This window comes from Cupressus sempervirens, chromosome 9 (assembly GCF_028749045.1).
Source record: "Cupressus sempervirens isolate cs-2001-9-10 chromosome 9, ASM2874904v1, whole genome shotgun sequence".
Lineage (NCBI taxonomy): Eukaryota > Viridiplantae > Streptophyta > Pinopsida > Cupressales > Cupressaceae > Cupressus > Cupressus sempervirens.
Genome location: NC_143126.1, coordinates 658,344,627 through 658,364,909, shown reverse-complemented (window position 1 = coordinate 658,364,909; position 20,283 = coordinate 658,344,627). Strand labels below are relative to the sequence as shown.

Sequence of the window (20,283 nt, the reverse complement as noted above, 5' to 3'; positions counted from 1 at the left end):
AATAGTCCTTTTCAATTAATAAAATTTACTAAGATTACAATTCACAAAAAAGGGGTCAGGGGATACAAGATCAACCCGCGAATGAGTTCACAAGGCTGAAGCCGAAAAAAACAACATGGCCTTAGCCAGAAACTATTCACTATTCATCAAAAAAAAACTTTTAACAACCTTAGGCTGCCAAGGCAGTACCAGCAAAGGGAGGATCGTCTTTATCAAGAAATCTGCACGCGTCAGTGGGATTGTGGGGCAGACTGGGAACAGTCCAACCATCAGCAGCATCTGGGGTAGTCGCAGTCTCCGCATCCTTCTTGTTTGGCCACGAAGGAGAAATTGCCAAGGCCAGCCGAGAAAACTTGCCAGAGTGCGCCCGTCTAGTGGGAGGAGCCAGGGACCGGCCAGAAGCCTGCCCAGGGGGAGGAGTCGGGGACCAGCGAGAACCACCACACGATGGGGAAGCGGAGCGGCCCCTCCAACCTCCATGTCCACCATTGGGAGAGTGGTGGCGGGGACTCTGGGAGCGTGGCGTGTGTGAATGGCGGCCAGAGGACTGGCATCGGGAACGGCAACCGCGAGATGAAGAGGCATCGGTCGAGGCATCCGGAGGCACTCTGGCAATGGTGCATGGAGCATTGCTCCAATGATTTAACAATTCCTGTTAGTGCGCAACTTTCAAGGTAACTTTATTAGCTTGCACCTGTATCTGCATAATGACGTTGTTACAAATGCATGCCTTAGTATACATTGCAATGTTAACATCCAAAAAACTGTGAGTGAATAAAATTGCATTCCTATCTTTCCATAGAGAAAACAAAATTTCCATCCTGAAGGTATGCCAAATCTAGGAGAACTTCCGAGGAATTCTGGGGGAATCACCTAGCAGGATCATGTGCCATGAAAAAGGTTCGGGCCTGAAAGGCTTGAAAAAATCATGAATCCAGTGCTAATAATTTTGAGCACGCTTGCAAAACCAAAAAATATGCAAAAAGGACTCAGGTTGACCATAGAAGGGGCATCTGGGATCAGGAACCACAATGTGCTTGAGCCGAGGCCCCAGGGGAAGACCTTGGAAGGCAAGGCACCAAGCAAAGAGGGCAATCTTAGGTTCTGTAATGGCACTCCAAATGGTGTCAAAACGTTTTCTCCATTGAGAAAGTGAAGATTGCAAATACCACCGTTGATTAAGCATGTCCACCATTGGAAGGTGGGGCGAAAGCCATCTGTACCCCATATTGGGCTTATAATTGGTAAATGGAGTGGCAGGATACCACTTCCAATCATGCCACCAAGGAAGAATAGACTGAATCCCCACTTTATGAACTAAGTGCACAGGGATGGAAGACAACCGAAGGTCATAAGTCTGGCGATCGAAACTAACAAGGTGGTACTAAACTTGCATATCCTCCCATGACCTGAAATTCATGGTGACTCTTGAAAAAATATCCTTGGTATTGTGGATGCCATGTTTAAAGAAACACAGAGCACTGGCACCTTGAGTCTTGGCAAGAGGAGTACCCTGGATGGAAAACAGGGGAGACCACCAAATGTTCTGTTGATTTAAGGATAGCCCATTTCAAAACTCATCACCAGCCCAACGAAGCCAAGGTTTAACAGCTTCCCAGGCTTTCTAGATGCTCTTTATAACAAAAGAGCCCTGTATGACTATTGGTTCATGCATAGTGAGAAGGGTCTGAAAACCAATCCCCTTCCACGTCGGTCTGTTAACAAGGAAGCCAGAAGAAATGCAATGCCTTACTAGTATCTTCTAGGTTTCATCTCTAGAAATAGCTCTGATAATCCATTTAGCATAGAGGGCAAGGCCTTGCTTCTGAGTGGAAAGCAGGCCGAGACCCCTAGATTCCCTTGGGAGACAACAGAAATCCCAAGCAACTTTGTGAAAACCATGATGGTCAGAACCAAAGGCCCAAAGAAAATCTCTGAGCAAACATTCTAGTTTGAGATAGGAAGCTTTAGAGGGAGCCCAACAAGAAGAATAGTACACATGGGTGGCAGCCAGAATCTTTAAAAAAATCTGGAATTTACCAGCAAGAGAAAGCGGCTTAGTGATCCAATATTCAAGCTTTTTGCTAATCTTTGTAAGCACAACATTCCAAAGTTCCATAGGGGAAGCCTGGAAAGCAAAGGGAATGCCAAGAAAGCGAAAGATTTCTCCATGAGTAACCCATTTCCATTGAAACTGGCTGAGCCAAGGTGGAGCTGGCAAGAAAGACTGGCGATAACAGAGCATTTTATGCCATTGAATGGCAGAGCCAGAGGCTTGACAAAAAGTGTCCAGACAATTTAAAGCATTTTTGATGTTTTCTTCATCTTCAAGAAGAGTAAGAAAAGAATCATTAGCAAAATGACCATTGACTAACTGGGAGGAAGAATCAAGCAAGGAAATTCCACGGACCGGTCCTGAAGACACAGAGTGAGCAAGTAAATAACCAAAACCTTCAGTAGCAAGGACATAAAGCATTGGAGCTAGCGGACAACCTTACCTAATGGAGCGAAAAAGTCCAAAAGCTTCAAATTACGAATTATTGATGTTGATGCAAGCATTAGCATCACCAAAGAGCATCTCCACGGACTGAAGGAAATTGGGACCCAAACCCAGAGCCTGAAGCATACCCTAAATGAAAGGCCATTCAATGCGATCATAGGCTTTAGTAAAATCTATCTTTAAAAAGATAGCCTGCTGCTTGGACTTACGGGCCCATTCCATACCTTCCTAGACAGCAATGATGTTGTCAAGAATATATCTGAATTTGATGAAGCTAGTTTGTTCAAGCCGCACAATTAAAGGTAGCATATGGTGGATTTTGAGAGAGAGCACCTTGGAAATGATCTTATAAGACACATTCAGGAGGGTGATGGGCCTCTAGTTGCATATGTCCTTAGGATCAGTAGCTTTAGGTATGAATTTAATATTGCCTTTATTTATAATCGCTCCTAAGCTTTTAAAATGATATGCTTCAAGATAGACTTTGTGCAGATCAGGACCAATTTGCTCCCAAAGATGTTTGTAAAATTCACAGGGAAATCCATCACACCCAAGGGATTTGTCATCCACCATGGAGTAAACTGCCTCTTTAAGGTCTCAGAGGGAAAGAAGTTGCTCACAGAAAATGCGTTGCTCAACCACGAGGCGATTTGGAGTAACAACGATACACTTTCTAAGAGCCTCCTCCTGAGCAACCGAATTGCCTTGTGAAGCAAAGACGTTCTCATAGTGAAGAACAAATGCTTGCAGGATGTTGGGAAGACTGGAAAGAACATCAGTTCCCTGTTTTATCTTTTTAATCCCAACATTGGTATGACGGGCTCGGAGAGCCTAGAAGAACTCCTTTGAGGCTTTGTTGCCAACCTCCAACCAGTGGAGACGAGCTTTGATTTGGGCTCCTCGGGCAGCATAGTTATCAGTAATTTTCTTATCATGGCGAGCTTGGCAAGCTGAATTTGTAAATCCACATCAAAGGGGTTAAAGGTGAGAGCTTCAGAGGCTTTTTTGAGGGCAAGGGTGTTGGCTTCATAAGACCATTTTCTGAAGATTGCCAACTGACGCCCATAGATGTGAAAAAATTGAGCAGTTCTGGTAATGGCGTCATTTCACTATTGAATCCAACCTTGATGGGAATGCGGATGTGGCTCCAAATTCCAGACACGTTGGATGTGGGAGATGGTGGAAGCATGCAACAGCATAGACGTGTTGAGGAAGAATTGAGACTTGGCCACCTTGGGGACAGCTGTTTGCCAAGAAATGCCAAAATAAATGGGATAGTGGTCTAACAACGTCACATCTGTTAGGGGAATGAAAGGTAAATCACGATCTTCAGAAAAGGAGAAAAAATATTGCACCGAGATCATAGCATGATCAAGACATTTCAAAATGCGATCAGGACCAGCTCAAAAATTGGACCAAGTGTGCCAGGCCTCACTACCATGGCGGCACTTTGTATTGGGATCAAAAAGGCCCAATCTATTTCGCATGTAAAACCAGGCTTCTCTTTCCCCAGCTATCTAATGGAAAGGCAGAATGCCATCTTTGTCAGAGGCCACTTCAACCATATTGAAGTCCCCACATAGGACCCAAGTAGCTGGCGGCAAGTTGTTAGCAAGCCAAACCCACATTTGTGCCCTTTCCACAACATCATTGGAGGCATAAACATTAATGACTCCAAAAGAATGATTGTTAATGGAAAGCAAAAGCCAAATAATATAGTGTGTGGGGTCAGAACTGTGCGAGATAATAGCAGAATGAAGGTGAGGTGACAGGAGAGTAACTACACCACCTCGGCCAGCTTCATGCTGAGAAGAAAACATAACACTATCCTACCAAATGACGCGGCATGCGGCAGAAAGCATGAAACCAAAAATCTTAACTTCTTGCAAGCAAAGAAAATATAAATTCCCAAGTCTATGACGGGTATCTCGGACATAGAACTTTCTGGGGAGGTCCGTAAGACCTCAAACATTCCATGAGAACTCTTCCATATCATCCTCATCCTCCAGAGAGGAGTAGCTATTCTACAAAAAGGTAGAAACCGGGTGGAAGTCAAACGAAAAATCCTCTGGACTTACAGCCTATTGTTTTACCCCTGATATCTCTGAGCAAAGCAAAATAAAAAGAAACCTTTGGTAAGGTTTTGCACAGCATCAAGGTAGACTCCATGAGGAGTCCAGCATTTGTTGACCCATTCTCTGAGCATAGCTTCAGGAGGAGTCCTACCAACAAAATACCCTATCAAGGTATGTTGCTCTAACCAGTCACATGCAGCATCAAATTCTTGCAAAGTAAGGATAATATTAGGATTATCTCATGGAAAACCTTCGGGACAAACTTGCACGGGCATTTGTTCGGTGGCGGTGCCATGGCAGTCCAAAGCAGCAGCGTGAACACCAAAAAAATTTGGTTCACCGTTGGTCAGAGCCATTATATCCTAACCTAAAGCTCCCATAGTAAATGCGGTATGACAAGTGCCGACAGAAGGGGAGTGCAGGCGAAGGGCCATACGCAAAAAAAAAACTCAAAGTTTGCATGTAGCAAGAAAACCCTAGCATAGCCAAAATCATCAATCTCCTCGATAGGAGAAATTTGACTAACCAATCAAATTTCTAAATTAAAATTTTATTTTCCTAGATTTCAAACCCTCCCTGTTTTAAGTAAAATTTCATTTTTCCTATGGATGAAGTTTCAAATTGATTTATTTTTCCAATTCTTATATACAGATGAAATACGACATAATATCATAGGGTTCATAACAAGAGAGCGAATGATTCATTCAAAAATACCTAGAAATTCTTTTTTTAACAATCACGAAGAAGACAAGAAAGATAATTGCATAATTAATTAGTGGTCAAAGCAAAAGACCCTACCTGAGCCTGATGCTAATACGCAATCCCCAGAAACTGTGAGAGAATTCATTCCTCTTCAAGAACCTTTCTCTAAAAATTCTCCTAGAATTGTCCTTCTAAAATTCGCTTCAAAATTTTGCATCCAAATTTTGTCTCTTCAAAATTCCTCTCCCAAAATTCGTATCCAAAGTTTGTGTCCCTAAAAAATGAACCCTCCAATTGCGATAAAGAGTTCTCTCATCAAATCGGGGCACTAATTGTGCATTCACCTGAGAGGACTCCTTGCTCACCAGAGTTAACTCTAAAATTAACTTTTATTAATCTTTCTTTTATCTTGCATTAATCTTTTCCATGCACGATTATGAATTATTAAATTACTTTATTTAATATTCACTCGACTTCTATTTTTAATTAATTTATTACTTTTAATCCCATGTGCACTTTATGAAATTAAAATAACATTATTATTTTCAATTATTTTATCTTTTTAATTAATTTCTTTTATTTTCAACTCATGCTCGCATCATGCGATCTAGAATCTTTTAATAATTTAATATCTTGTTACTTTTAATTTATTTTAGAAACTTAATTGATAAAATATTTAATTAACGTAAATAACAATAATATTTAGGATTTATTTAAAAATGAAGTCTAAATATATTATTATTAAATTAAATAAATATTATCAAGTCCTAAATTTATCTTTAAACTTTTATCTCCAAATTTAATTCTTTTTATTTAATTAATTTCTCAGTTAATTAAATATTAAAATGTCATAATAATTTTTCATTGAATTAAATCATTAATTAATCTTTTAATTAGACTTAATTAATAGAAAATACACCAACGACTCATAAAGACAACATACGAAACCCCATCATAAAACACTACATACAGAATCAAACTAAAAGGTTATAATCACAAATTAATGTTATTTGATGCATTCGGAGGGTACTCGACTCAAATACTTGTCATAATTATCAATTAGGACAAAAGGCTTAAAGGTTTAGGATTTGGACTTAAGAATTTATCTCCCCTCCCTTACCATTGAGATAATGCGATAGGCTATGCTCATCCTGGCAATTCAGGAAAGTCGATACCTGGTACCTACAACCTGCACAAAATCCACGCACGTACAGACACAATATTCTAAGCTAAATAGGCAATGGCAGGAAGTGGTGCATTGTGTAGATCCTGACTAGCAGGTGACTATGACTCCCTTCCTTAACCACATTAGAGATGCCATACATAAAGAAAATAAACACGCACACCATACACATGCAGTATGGGGTAAGTATCCATAAGAAAACACATGTGATAATAAACCATCTTACTAATCATCATCGATAACTAAAAATACTAAATAATCATCATACATACATGGAATATAGAGTACCAAGTAATCTCATCATATAATAAACTGAATATAAAACAATATCTAATAATCTCCAAATTAATAGTACTAATCATCAAACATAAGACTGGCCTAAAAGAGTTTGGCAATGAAAGAAAAATGCGAACTAGAGGCAGGCACTACACCTAGTGAGAATCTAATAATTGAAGTCATATTTAAAGGAGAGAATGAACAACTTTCTATAGAGGAGAAAGTGGAATGAAAGAAGCCATAAAAAGGTCCAGGGTCTATGAATGGCTTGTGAGAGAGTGAAGAAGATGTGGGGCATTGATTGCTATTTCACCTTGTGTGCCAATTGTTTGCAACATCTGAGAATGGCTTGTTATCAGGTGAAGTAGATGCTTTCCTCAACTACACAAAGGACAACTAGAATCGATTTTCTTTATGGAGGCATTGATTTTTGTTCTATGATTAGCAGGGCAAGCTTTTTTGAATTGAACATGGATGAATTTCAAGAAAATTTGAATGAGTGTCTTGACAGCAACCAACTTGCAGAGTTGGATGAATTTGAAGACAAATTAAAGGAATTGTAGATCCTCTCCAATCCAATTATTACCTAAATGTATCAAGGATGTAGTGAGCCTATGCAGAAAAATGAATTCACTGAATCCTGTAGTAGCACCAACCCAAAGATTAAATAAATCGATTTATTTTCTTTCTCTATTTTTAGGTTTATTCTTATTTCACTATCCGATCATGACTTTATTTGTTCTTATGCTCAAAATTTTGCATGCAACTAGTAGGAGAAGTTTTTTTATGGTATAAATATGAACAAAAGTTGCATATGATTTTCTATGTACTTGATAAGAGTATCTAAAAAAAAATAGAATTCCTGAAATTTTATGGTTTCTTTTGGTTCAACATATTTACTTTTAAAAAATTAAACAACTTTGATATATTAAATAAAACCAAGTTCAATTGATATCAATTTTAAAAACATTCACTTTAAATAAACACAAAAATAATTTAATATACATTTTACAGTGACAAATATTAGATATTGTGATTATATAATTTGAAATGTTGGTGTAAAAATAAGGTAATTAACTGAAGAATTGATTTCTAATAGTATATACTGAAAGATGGTTAGTATAACTAAATTTTGATAAAGTAATTAATTAATAAAGTTCAGACTATAATAAAATAATGAAATTACAATAGATTTTAAAAATTTGAACAAAATGGTCGATATTATAACAAATTTTAAAATAAGATTAAAATTTATAAATTTAGGAAAATATTAAATTAATGAACGTAAACATATAAAAAAATTTAATTAGAAGAATGTTACGAGAAAGTGCTCTATACGAATAAAATCAATCTTAAAAAATCATTTTAAACATATGCATATAGTAAAATATCAAAAGGGATGTGTGTGTGTGTGTGTGTGTGTGTGTGTGTGTGTGTGTGTGTGTGTGAGAGAGAGAGAGAGAGAGAGAGAGAGAGAGAGAGAGAGAGAGATAAGGTAGTAATAATAAGAGGGCCCGTCATGATAGAGGGGGTGTGAAGGCATGAGAGACACAAGGTAGCCATGAGAGTGAGATAGGAGGAAATATGGTTAGAGACATGTGTAAGAGATATTGTGAGAGATAAAGATACATGAGTGAAAGATATGGGGTAGATATAGAGGGTAAATAGGGGGAATGGATTGTGAGAGGAGGGAGAGGAGAGACTTAAAGAGATTAAGGAGGCAAGGAGGGGTGGAGATGATATAGATATAAATGGTAATAAAGGAGAGGATATGGTAAGCATAGGTGGAAATAGGAGAAAGGGAGCAACATGGGAAGGTATGAGGTAGAAAGAGACAACTTCGTAGGTGAGAGAGATGAGGTAGAGAGAAAGAGAATAATTAGGGCTTCGAATGGATGGAAATGGTGAGAGAGAGAGAGAGAGAGAGAGAGAGAGAGAGAGAGAGAGAGAGAGAGAGATGTGCTAATGAGAGAGATGGGCTATAGGGGATGAATGATAATTAGGGGGAGAGAGAGAGAGAGAGAGAGAGAGAGAGAGAGAGAGAGAGAGAGAGAGAGAGAGAGAGAGAGACGACATATGTGTGAGAGTTTATGAACAAAAGTTGCATATGATTTTCTATGTACTTGATAGGAGTATCTAAAAGGAATTAGAATTCCTGAAATTGTATGGTTTTTTTTAGTTCAACATCTTTACTTTAAAAATTAAACAACTTTGATATATGGAATCAAACCAAGTTCAATTGATATCAATTTTAAAAACATTCATTTTAAATAAACACAAAAATAGTTTAATATACATTTTACAGTGTCAAATATTAGATATTGTGATTATGTAATCTGAAATGTTGGTGTAAAAATAAGGTAATTAAATGAAGAACCAATTTCTAATAGTATAAACTTAAATATGGTTAGTATAACTAAAGTTTGATAAAGTAATCAAATAATAAAGTTTAGACTATAATAAAATAATGAAATTACAATAGATTTTAAAAATTTGAACAAAATGGTTGATATCATAACAATTTTTAAAATAAATAAAAATTTAAAAATTTGGGAAAATATTAAATTAATGAAGGTAAATGTATAAAATTTAAATTAAAACAATGTTAAGAGAAAGTGTTCTATACAAATAAAATCAATCTTATAAATTCATTTTAAACATATGCATATAGTCAAATTTCAAAAGGTGTGTGTGTGTGTGTGTGTGTGTGTGTGTGTGTGTGTGTGTGTGTGTGTGTGTGTGTGTGTGTGTGTGTGTGAGAGAGAGAGAGAGAGAGAGAGATGAAACAAAGGACAGTAGGTAGTAATAATAAAAGGGCTCATGAGAGAGGGGCTGCAAAGGCATGAGAGACACAAGGTAGACATGAGAGTGAGATAGGGGGAAACATTGTGAGAGACATGTGCAAGAGATATTGTGAGAGATAAAGATACATGAGCGAAAGATATGGGGTAGATATAGAGGGTAAATAAGGGGAATAGATTATGAGAGGAGGGAGAGGAGAGACTTAAAGAGATTAAGGAGGCAAGGAAGGAGGGAGATGATATAGAGATAAATGGTAATAAAGGAGAGGATATATTGAGCAGAGGTGGAAATAGGAGAAGGGAGGAACATGGGAAGGTATGAGGTAGAAAGAGATAACTACATAGGGGAGAGATATGAGGAAGAGAGAAAGAGATTAATTATGGCATCGAATGGATGGAAATGGTGAGAGAGAGAGAGAGAGAGAGAGAGAGAGAGAGAGAGAGAGAGAGAGAGAGAGAGAGAGAGAGAGGACATATGTGTGAGAGTGAGAAAAGAGGATATAGGGTAGGAGACATGAGGTCAACATAAAGAGAGAGAAATTGTGAGAGGTAAAGAGCCATGTGAGTCAGAGAGGGTGAGAGACATGCGGTAGATATAGATGGTGAAAAGGTTAGAGGATGACATTGTGAGAGGAGCGAAGGGAGAGAGTTAAAGAGTGCAATTAGAGAGAGAGAGAGAGAGAGAGAGAGAGAGAGAGAGAGAGAGAGAGAGAGAGAGAGAGAGAGAGAGGGTGAAAGACATGATGTAGATATAAATAGTAATTAGGGGATAAAATGTTAAGAGGCTATGGGAAAAAAAAGAAAGATAAGAGAGGGGAAGAGATGAGGTAGAAAGAGACAACATGGTGGGAGAGAGAGATGAGATGGAGAGAAAGAGAGTAATTAGGGAATCACATGGATGTATTTGGGTATGGGGGAAGGGAGGGAGGAAGAGAGAGAGTGAGGGGGCGAGAGAGAGAGAGAGAGAGAGAGAGAGAGAGAGAGAGAGAGAGAGAGAGAGAGAGAGAAGGTAACACTTGGTGAGAGGAGAGAGATGATAGAGTGGAAGATAGTAATTAGTGATAAGGGGGATGAGATAAAGAGAGAGAGGAGAAAGAGGGTTTGAGACACAGGCTTTATATATGGTAATTAGGGAGAGGATATAGTGAGAGCAGAATGGATATGAGAGAAAGGGACAAGGAGAGAGATGAGATAGAAAGAAAGAAAGTGAAAGAAAAAGATACATGAGACAGGGAGAGTAGGAAATAACAACTCAAGGGGACATGAGAGAGAGAGAGAGAGAGAGAGAGAGATGGGATATAACATATAAGACATGAGGTCAACATAGAGAGAGATTGTGAGAGATAATGACACATGTGAGCAAGAGATGTTGTGAGATGTGAGGTAGATATAGATGGTAAATAGGGAGGCAAGATTGTGTGTGTGTGTGTGTGTGTGTGTGTGTGTGTGTGAGAGAGAGAGAGAGAGAGAGAGAGAGAATTTATAATAGAGTAACTAGTTCATGTGAGATATATGAGGGAGAAAGAGAGAAAGAAGAGGGCCTAGAGGGTGAGCCACAAGCTAGGGCTATATGGTAATCAAGAGGAATAAATGTTGAGAGGGGGAGGGATATATAAGAGAAAGAGGGAATGGGATATGGAATAGGGGATAGATGGGATAAATATAATAATTAGGGCATAGGATAGATGGAGATGGTAATGAAGGAAGGAAGAGAGGATAATAGTGATAACTATGCGGGGGGGGGTGTGTTAAATAGGAGAAGATATGCTAAGAGGAGGGTGGGGAGAGAGGGAAAGAGAGTAATTATGCCCAGAGATATATGTATGTATATGTTTGGGAAAGAGAGATGTGAGAGAAGAGAGTAAGAGACATGATGTAAAGATATATGAAGTATTTAGGGGGAAGCAATGGCTAGAGGGAAAGGGAGATGGAAGAAAGGTAGAAGGGGGAGTGGGGAGAGATAGAGGTAAATATAGAAAGAGGATAATTTATGCCCAAAATAGAGGGGAGGGGGAGGCATGAGGTAGACATAGTGTACAAAGGATGAGAGATAAATAAACATGAGAGAGTTGTTAAGCCTTATATTTAATGATTAATAAACAAACTATTTATTATAAAAGTTGAAGCCTTAATAACTCTCTAACTCTTGATTTCCTTAAAGAAGTCCCACTGCAACCTTTGCTCTATTGCAAATAATAATCTAACTTTTAAGAAAATAACTTTATTTTTCACATTTAATATACAAACAACTTTTAAGAAAATAATATGGTACCTTTTACAAATTTCTACACTATTGCACACTAAGATGCTATTGTTAGTTTGCTGGTATATAAGATATCAATTTCCTAACCTTAAGAAAAACATTGATTTCCAAACCCAAAATAAAATAAACTCTTTGTGAACCAAGATGATTAATGTAGAGCCCATACATTAATCATAACCCTAACGTTCTATTTTAATTTGGCAGAAGACACAAAACTGGTTGGATACTCTTATGTTATCCTAGGTTGTATCACTCTATGATATTCCCTTAACCTAATACCACGTTTTGTTTTTCCAATAGAAGATACGTTGATGGGGTTGAAAAGATTTGTCTCGAAACAAGAGGCGCAAGCGCCAAAGTTCCTGCTTTTGGTGGTGTTGTTGGCACGAGGACATCGAAAGAAGTTTTTGGTGTTGGTCTTTAATTCATAAATAGAAATTAAGCATGACATGTTTTTTTTTTATAAATATGAGTACAAGTTTGAAGGGAAAAAGAAAGAATTTGTGTATGCATAATCCTTTTTTGAACTTGTAGGAGAACTATTGAAAATTTGAAGGACGTTTTCATCAGAAAAAATATTTAACTAAAAATATTTTAAAATGTAAAGAATATTTAAGTAACAGAATTGAGAAGCTTATATATTTTAAATAATTTGAATTAATATTACAAGTAAAATTGATATTTAATGACTGAATAATATAATTATACTCATTCACATAGAAAAATAGATACATTTCAATAAAAGATAATATTTTTTTGAAACTGAATGATTCCGTAAGATTTCCTGCCTACAGGAGGAACTAATAACATCCCAAAAATACACATTTTAAAAGGTTGATAATGAAGTAAGATACAAGAAGTGGAGGGAAACGAGGAATCCATTATTTTATTTTTGTGTTGACGATGTAAACAAGAGGAAAAAACTTACAAACCTCCGAATAACTTATATTTTAATATAATGGCTTTCTTCCCATTAAAGACGCGAGATCTCCCACAAATTTTCTTATATTCATTAATACTACGCGACAAACAAATAGTGGAAGTGCAGTTCAACGGCCACTGATGCAGAACACTGTACCGATTTATATGGCAAGTTGCAGGAGATGCTTTTCGCACATGCTTTTTCTTGGCAACGGCTATCCGGCAACGGTTATCCTGCCCTTTTCTTTGGCCTTTACAGCTGGACAACACACGTCTATTAAAGACTGTAGATCTCCTCTTTTGTGTACATACATTTGCTTAACCCTAAGTCATATCTTGTTCAAATCTCATTTACACAGCTTCCCTCTTTCATAAATTCGGGTAAGAGGAAAATGGGCAACACTTGCTGCTGCTGTTCAGGCTCTGCTCTTGATCAAGTAGATTATCAAGATATATTTGATAAAGTGATCCAAGTGGAAGATATGAATCACATTGATGAACTCATTTCTTACGTAGAGCAGCTCTTAACTGCCATTGACCAGGGAAACCTTCAATCGATTGCCCACCTTGCCAAGACAAATCGGGTGACTGCCTCTCTCAATTCGAGCGATGGTTTACTGGAGAAGACACTGAAGCGATCTAAACACGTGTGCAAGGTCTAAATCCATTTCCTTGTCATATTTAAGCTTTTTGATGTACATAATTGAAGCTTTAATAGGAAGTTGTTATTGACTAGAAAGAAATAACAATTCTGTTGAATATGTTTTTGAGTGCAGAGGAACATTGTTCCAAATCTTAACCGTGAGACACGGAAATTGGTGATTGATGTGACGAATCAAGGAGCGCAGATAATGTGGGTGGGAGTAGCGCTCTCAGTTGTGGGTTTTGTGTTGGAAAGAATTGAGCAAGTTTCTTCCAACAGAGAGGAATGCATAGTGCTGCTGAAATACATGTTTAACCTTGCAAAATACATCAAGCAATTGGAGGATCATTTGGGTAATCAAGAGAAGCTGAATAGGGTTCTCCAATTCATCGTAGAAGGTTCCCTGCTCTGCATATCACAAATGCAGTCTCATCCACTTTCCAAGTAATTCAAATTTATGTATTGTAAATTTTATTTGGTCATTTGTCCGTAAATCGACTCCTAATAACGATGAATCTTTGTTTACTTTTGATGGTCACGTAGATTTTTTGCTGCTCCGGTTACGGCTGATGATTTGCAGAAATTACGAAGAAGACTTGGGCAGGAGTACTCGGAGCTGACAATGGAATCAATAATTGCTGTGCTGGATAGGATTCCAGTTGTGTTGCGTCCATCCCAGGGAAGAACTCCTCAAGCAGGTGTTAATTTCTCTCGTCTTTCTTTATTCAGTAGCTGTTTAGGCTAATTTAGACTATCTAGATCTCTTAAATTATAAGGAGAATTATGTTGATTTTTTTTCTTAGGTGATACAAGAGTTTAATAGTCACTTATCCAAAACAAAATAGTATTTTTGGTGCAAATAGACCTATCAGCAACCAAAAAATCTAAAAATGATCAACTATTAGTACATATATATAATATCTTTAATTTTCTTTCATTTTTATTTTAACACATTTTCTAATAAAATTTAATTTGTGTTTGTTGTAGTGGGTATTGAGGAAGCAAGAAATGATGTTACAGGGCTTCTAGATATGGAAAGCAAATCAGTTAAAGCAGTGGTTATTTATGGTCATGGTGGGATAGGAAAGACTACTTTAGCAGAAACAGTTTTCAGCAAACTCGACCTTCAGAACTACAAATATTGCAAGGTCAATTTAGAGCAGAACTGTTCAGAGGCTGATCTGAAAGTTGCACAGCAACAAATCTTAAGAGACCTTTATGACCGCAATATTGCCTTCAGGGATTTAAATGAAGGTCGGGAACAATTGTCCAAATATTTTAAAGAGCAATCCTCTAAGCCTGTCTTTATTTTTGTTGACAATGCATTGGAGCAAAAGCACCTGGAAAAGCTACTGCCTATTAGTGACCTAGCATCACTTCCACCACAGAGCAGGATTCTTCTTACGACAAGGAATCTCAGTGAGACCCGTATTCTTGCACAGCCAGGAGTCGAACGATGTCATTATCAGGTATCATGTCTTCCACAAGACAAGGCACGAGAAATCTTGTGTGAGTTGGTTTTAGATAGTGCCCATGCCAGGTTTGACCCCACCATAGATATTAATGGCCTCCTTGAAATATGCCAAGGAATTCCACTAGTACTAAAAATGGCAGGGCCGAGATTACGTGAGAATAAAGAAAATGTGCCAGCTTGTAGAGAGACAGTGGAATATCTCAAGTCATCGCTGCTACAAGGAGGAGAAGCCGAATTAAGTGAGCGCATGGTAGACTTTGTTTATAATCGCTTGGATGCCTCTTGGAAAGAGGCATTTCTTGACATTGTCTTCTTTTTTTGTAATTGGAAGCGAGCGAGTGTGGTCTCTAGTGTTGGAGCGACAGAGTTTAAAGAGCTTCAAAGCGCAGCACTTGTCAATGTTACAAATAAAGGCAGGGTGAATGTTCACGATATAGTGAAAGCACGAGGGAGAATGCTGTCGAGAGATGGGGAGAGAATCACCGACTTACAATCTCTCACCAATGCTCTCCAAGATGAAGAGGTATTTATTTTGCCTATAACTTCATAGAATCAGTTGGGGGAAATATTTTAAAGATCAATTAGTGCTCTACATTTGATTTACTTTTGAGTTGCACACATTTTTGCAGAGCATAAAGAAAATAAAGGGGATCGCTCTTAATGAATCATTCAAGCTGGACGCTGATCATCTGAATATGATGAAGAGATCTTTAAGAGTTTTGAGCTTGACAGGAATCTCAAGAATAATAAATGGAGAATGTAGAGGAGCCTTTGAAAATCTAAGGCTGCTTAGCATGAATCATAAAAATTACTCATGGATGGATGTAAGTAAACATCCAAGATTATCAACAATCATTTTGAGAAATGAAGAAGCTTCCTACTTCCCCCATGATTCCAACGTCCTTGAGGCAAGATCTACAACTTCTACCTGATTTATAATATTATATCTGGAAAAACAAATTAATTTTAATTTTTTTTTCAAGACATTATTAACTCTAAAAAATGAAATTGTTTTGCAGTTTGCGGCCATCCCGTCTTCATTGAGATATGTATATATAAATGGTTTTAGATTAACTAATTTTTTCACTGCACTTTACCAAGTTCAGTCTTTGAATTGTCTAACATTACGAGACTGTAGTGGGTTTAATAGCCTTCCTGAAAGCATTAGTAATCTATTTATTTTGAAACATTTGGATTTAAGGTTTTGTTACAGCTTGAGGAGCCTTCCAGACAGTTTTGGTAGTTTGTCTTCTTTAGAACATTTGGATTTAAGGTATTGTTACAGCTTGGGGAGCCTTCCAGACAGTTTTGGTAGTTTGTCTTGTTTACAATATTTGGATTTAAGTTCTTGTTCTAGCTTGGGGAGCCTTCCAGACAGTTTTGGTAGTTTGTCTTGTTTACAACATTTGGATTTAAGGTCTTGTTCCAGCTTGGGGAGCCTTCCAGACAGTTTTGGTAGTCTGTCTTGTTTACAACATTTGGATTTAAGGTCTTGTTCCAGCTTGGGGAGCCTTCCAGACAGTTTTGGTAGTCTGTCTTGTTTACAACATTTGGATTTAAGGTCTTGTTCCAACTTGGGGAGCCTTCTAGACAGTTTTGGTAGTCTGTCTTGTTTACAACATTTGGATTTAAGGTCTTGCTCCAACTTGGGGAGCCTTCCAGACAATTTTGGTAGTCTGTCTTGTTTACAACATTTGGATTTAAGGTTTTGTTCCAACTTGGGGAGCCTTCCAGACAGTTTTGGTAGTTTGTCTTGTTTACAAGATTTGTATTTAAGCTCTTGTTCTAGCTTGAGGAGCCTTCCAAACAGTTTTGGTAGTTTGTCTTGTTTACGACATTTGGATTTATACTCTTGTTCCAGCTTGGGGAGCCTTCCAGACAGTTTTGGTAGTTTGTCTTGTTTACGACATTTGGATTCAACCTCTTGTTTCAGCTTGGGGAGCCTTCCAGACAATTTTGGTAGTCTGTCTTGTTTACAACATTTGTATTTAACCTCTTGTTCCAGCTTGCGGAGCCTTCCAAACAGTTTTGGTAGTCTGTCTTGTTTACAACATTTGAATTTAAGCTCTTGTTCCAGCTTGGGGAGCCTTCCAGACAGTTTTGGTAGTCTCTCTTGTTTACAGCATTTGAATTTAAACTCTTGTTCCAGCTTGGGGAGCCTTCCAAACAGTTTTGGTAGTTTGTCTTGTTTACAAAATTTTTATTTAAGCTCTTGTTCCAGCTTGGGGAGCCTTCCAAACAGTTTTGGTAATTTGTTTTGTTTACAACATTTGTATTTAAGCTCTTGTTCCAGCTTGGGGAGTCTTCCAAACAGTTTTGGTAGTTTATATAAATTGGTGAAACTATATTTAGTCAAATGTACACAACTATCTTTGTTGCCCAAAAGTTTTGGAAATCTTGCTTCCCTGAAACATTTGGAGTTGGAAGACTGTGAGAAGCTCACGAATCTACCTCAAAATCTTGGTCAGCTGAAGTATTTAGAATATGTGAGCATGCAAGGATGCAGTGCATTACAGAGCCTCTCTGGTGATTTCGAATGTTTGAGTTCACTGACTGCCGTGAAGGCTTCAGAATGTTCCCAACTAGAGGAAAATACAATTGATACATTAGCCAAGATGAAGGGATTGATGGTGGTGGATATAAACAAAAGCCCCAAGTTGAAAGAGCGATGGGAGCAAGTGAAGGAGCATTACTCCTTAGCAATAGTGGAGTGCGGAAGAGAGGTAATTTGTCTTGTGCTTAAGTAAGGAATTTATTTCAGATGTTATGCTCATCGTGTTCATAATTTGAGCTTCCTTCTTACATTGCAGGGATTGAATGATGAAATATACCCACATGCAGATGTGATGAATAGAGCATTTTTTCACAGCGAGTCAAAATTCGTGCATGTGGATGAGAACGGGCAGCTCGGGGAGTGGCCCAGTCCGGCAGGTGGGGTAAAACTGTGGGTGTTGGTAAAGGACAGGGATGTCACATCATCAGCATCATCAAGTAGCAGGTGTTGGGAAGCGGTGAAGAAGAAGTGGATGGAGGTGGTTGCTTCGGAGGGTGGGCAGATGATATTTGTGGATGTGGGAGGGTCGTGGGAGGAAAGAGAGAGGCGTATTGAGGAGGCTCTGCCACATTTGCCCAGCGGCACAGTTGCCTGGATGCCACCTGACAACAGGGCGAGGCTACTCTTCACCTATTCCGTGCAGCGTTGTTACAAGAGACATATGGTCAGAAGGCAGAGTTTTGGGGTCAGGAATTGCATTGTGAGCACATCAGCGTGGGCAGATGAAGAGGGGAGGAGGAGACTTGATCTCGATCACCTCCAATTCATACTGCCCGACTTTGGAACACTTCCTCTTGCTCAATCTGAGCACGAAGATATTTCTGACCAATTGTTGTCCCCTGTTTTGGAAGCAATTCGGTTTCTGCAAAACGAGTATGATGTGTATGACGAGTATGATTTGTATGACGAGTATGACTAGTCTCATATAGTATTCATGTATGGCATTGCGTCCTCGGCTTTCTGGCAGGCGGCCATGAGGAGTGCACCAAAATCCAATCATTTCGAAGCAGTTCAAGGCAAACACTTGTGTCAAATTATACATCTCCCTTCTTTACAAATTATCTAGGTACCTACTGGATGCTGTCCTACCGAATATTGCATGAGATCAAATTATCTCCCTTGTTTTCACAGTGAAGAACCCCCAAATGGAATAAAATTGAGCATTTCTGAACTTGATTTCTTTAATTTTATAAATTTATATATTTGTAAAAATGACCAATCTTGATACCAATTCCTGAAAGCGATACAAATTTTTAAAATAGATCTCGAGTTCAGATTACAGGTGGAGGATCAACTTGTATAAATCAGAACTTAAAGATATTTGATCTGTTAGAATACTTTTTTTAATAACATTAGTCAAAATTAAATTATTATTATTATTATCTAACACTTTATAATTACATTAATTAGAGTTAGATCATTTTTTAATAGAAAATCTATTAGAATATCTGTAATTTCCATTTTAATCATATTTCTTTCTCATTTGCTATATTTATTTGTGATATTTTTGAATTTTTGAAATCTAAAATATTTTTTTATTTAATCTTTTAGGATGAAATATGTATGGTGTTCATATGAAAATGTATTATCTTCCTTAATATGAATGAATTTTAACTTTTATGTTTTTGAGTGAATTTTTTTTTTTTTTCCTATTTAAGATTTTATTGTTTTTCTAAATTGAAATAAAAGAATTAATTTTATTTATTTCTTATATAGATATGGTACATATAGTTTTATTTATGTCCAAGTGTCATATACAAATATCTATTAACTTTGAGGAGGTACAAGCAGATCTCTCTATTTTGTATGTATTTGATCTTTATATTTTTCAAATTCCAGCATTAACGTATTATTCAGTACTTCAATGTCATTCAATTTCTGTAGTAAAATGTGCTTATGTGTAAGGATTTCTTATTATATATACCTACAACTAATGGAATAGTTGTAATGCTATTAGGAGCCTAAAGACGTCATTAAATTGCATTTGCACAAGATCTTGAAAATGTTATGTTCATGTTCAAGAAATATGAAGGATGGATGGATAGAAGATTAATGTAATTAAGCTAGATTCTTACTGTTATACTTTTCCTCTTTGTATTCTAGCAGCATAAAATTCTAAGAATAGATATCTTTTGGGCAATTTTCAAATATGACTTTGTTACTTGTAATTTGGAAGTAGATATTTGTAAGAGGTACTAGTGTTGTCATTATGGATATTCCTACTATATTAGTTTCTTAAAAATAAAAAATAAAAAGCTTTTTTAATTAGTCGTGTATAATGAAGGAATATGTAGAATAATCTTTTAATCAAATTATTATTTTCCTTTGTATGGATGCTTCTTTTGCATTGCCATGAGAGGAGTGCTCAATATGGAATATCATAAAAGGGTAGAATCGAAAATGATGTGATTGATTGATGTATAGCCATATATGTTAATGCGAGTGTCCATGTAAGATATTATGTAACTTCAAGTTTGGATAAACCATGTTATGTTTTAAAAGTGCTTAAGATGGGACTATGATACTAAAATGATAATTAAGAAAAGGTTGATCATGTTATATTGTACTACACAATTTCATTACTCCTCTTAGTTTTCATTATTTAGAGTTTTGGGTATCTGTCATGTCCTTAAAGATTTTGAAGAAGCATAACAACTTTGTGGTAGGGTGGAAAAGAACTCCTACAATATTCTCATCCTAGGTATTTCTTGAGTCGGATCTAGAGCTCCTATTAGAAAAATCATCATGCTTAGGACATTTCAATATAATTTTAGAGTCTCTTGAATATAGTGCTTAGTTGGTTGTTGGATCTTGCTAAAAAATATTATTTCGAAATTTTGAATGTTTTTTTTTTTCTTTTGTCATGTTTGTATATATTCTATTAATTACAT

The 20,283-nt window shown here is 37.2% G+C and overlaps 1 protein-coding gene across 1 annotated transcript; it reads left to right on the top strand.

Annotated features, from left to right (window-relative positions):
• Nucleotides 1–13,143: 13,143 nt before the first annotated feature.
• On the top strand, nt 13,144–18,563 carry LOC149540462 (uncharacterized). Its single transcript, XM_089801572.1, has 8 exons — nt 13,144–13,377; nt 13,498–13,808; nt 13,908–14,062; nt 14,352–15,361; nt 15,468–15,737; nt 15,858–17,020; nt 17,081–17,561; nt 17,649–18,563. The coding sequence occupies exons 1-8, from the start codon at nt 13,204–13,206 to the stop codon at nt 18,309–18,311; spliced, it is 4,227 nt and encodes a 1,408-aa protein (XP_089657698.1). The 5' UTR covers nt 13,144–13,203; the 3' UTR covers nt 18,312–18,563.
• The last annotated feature ends 1,720 nt before the right edge of the window (nt 18,564–20,283 follow it).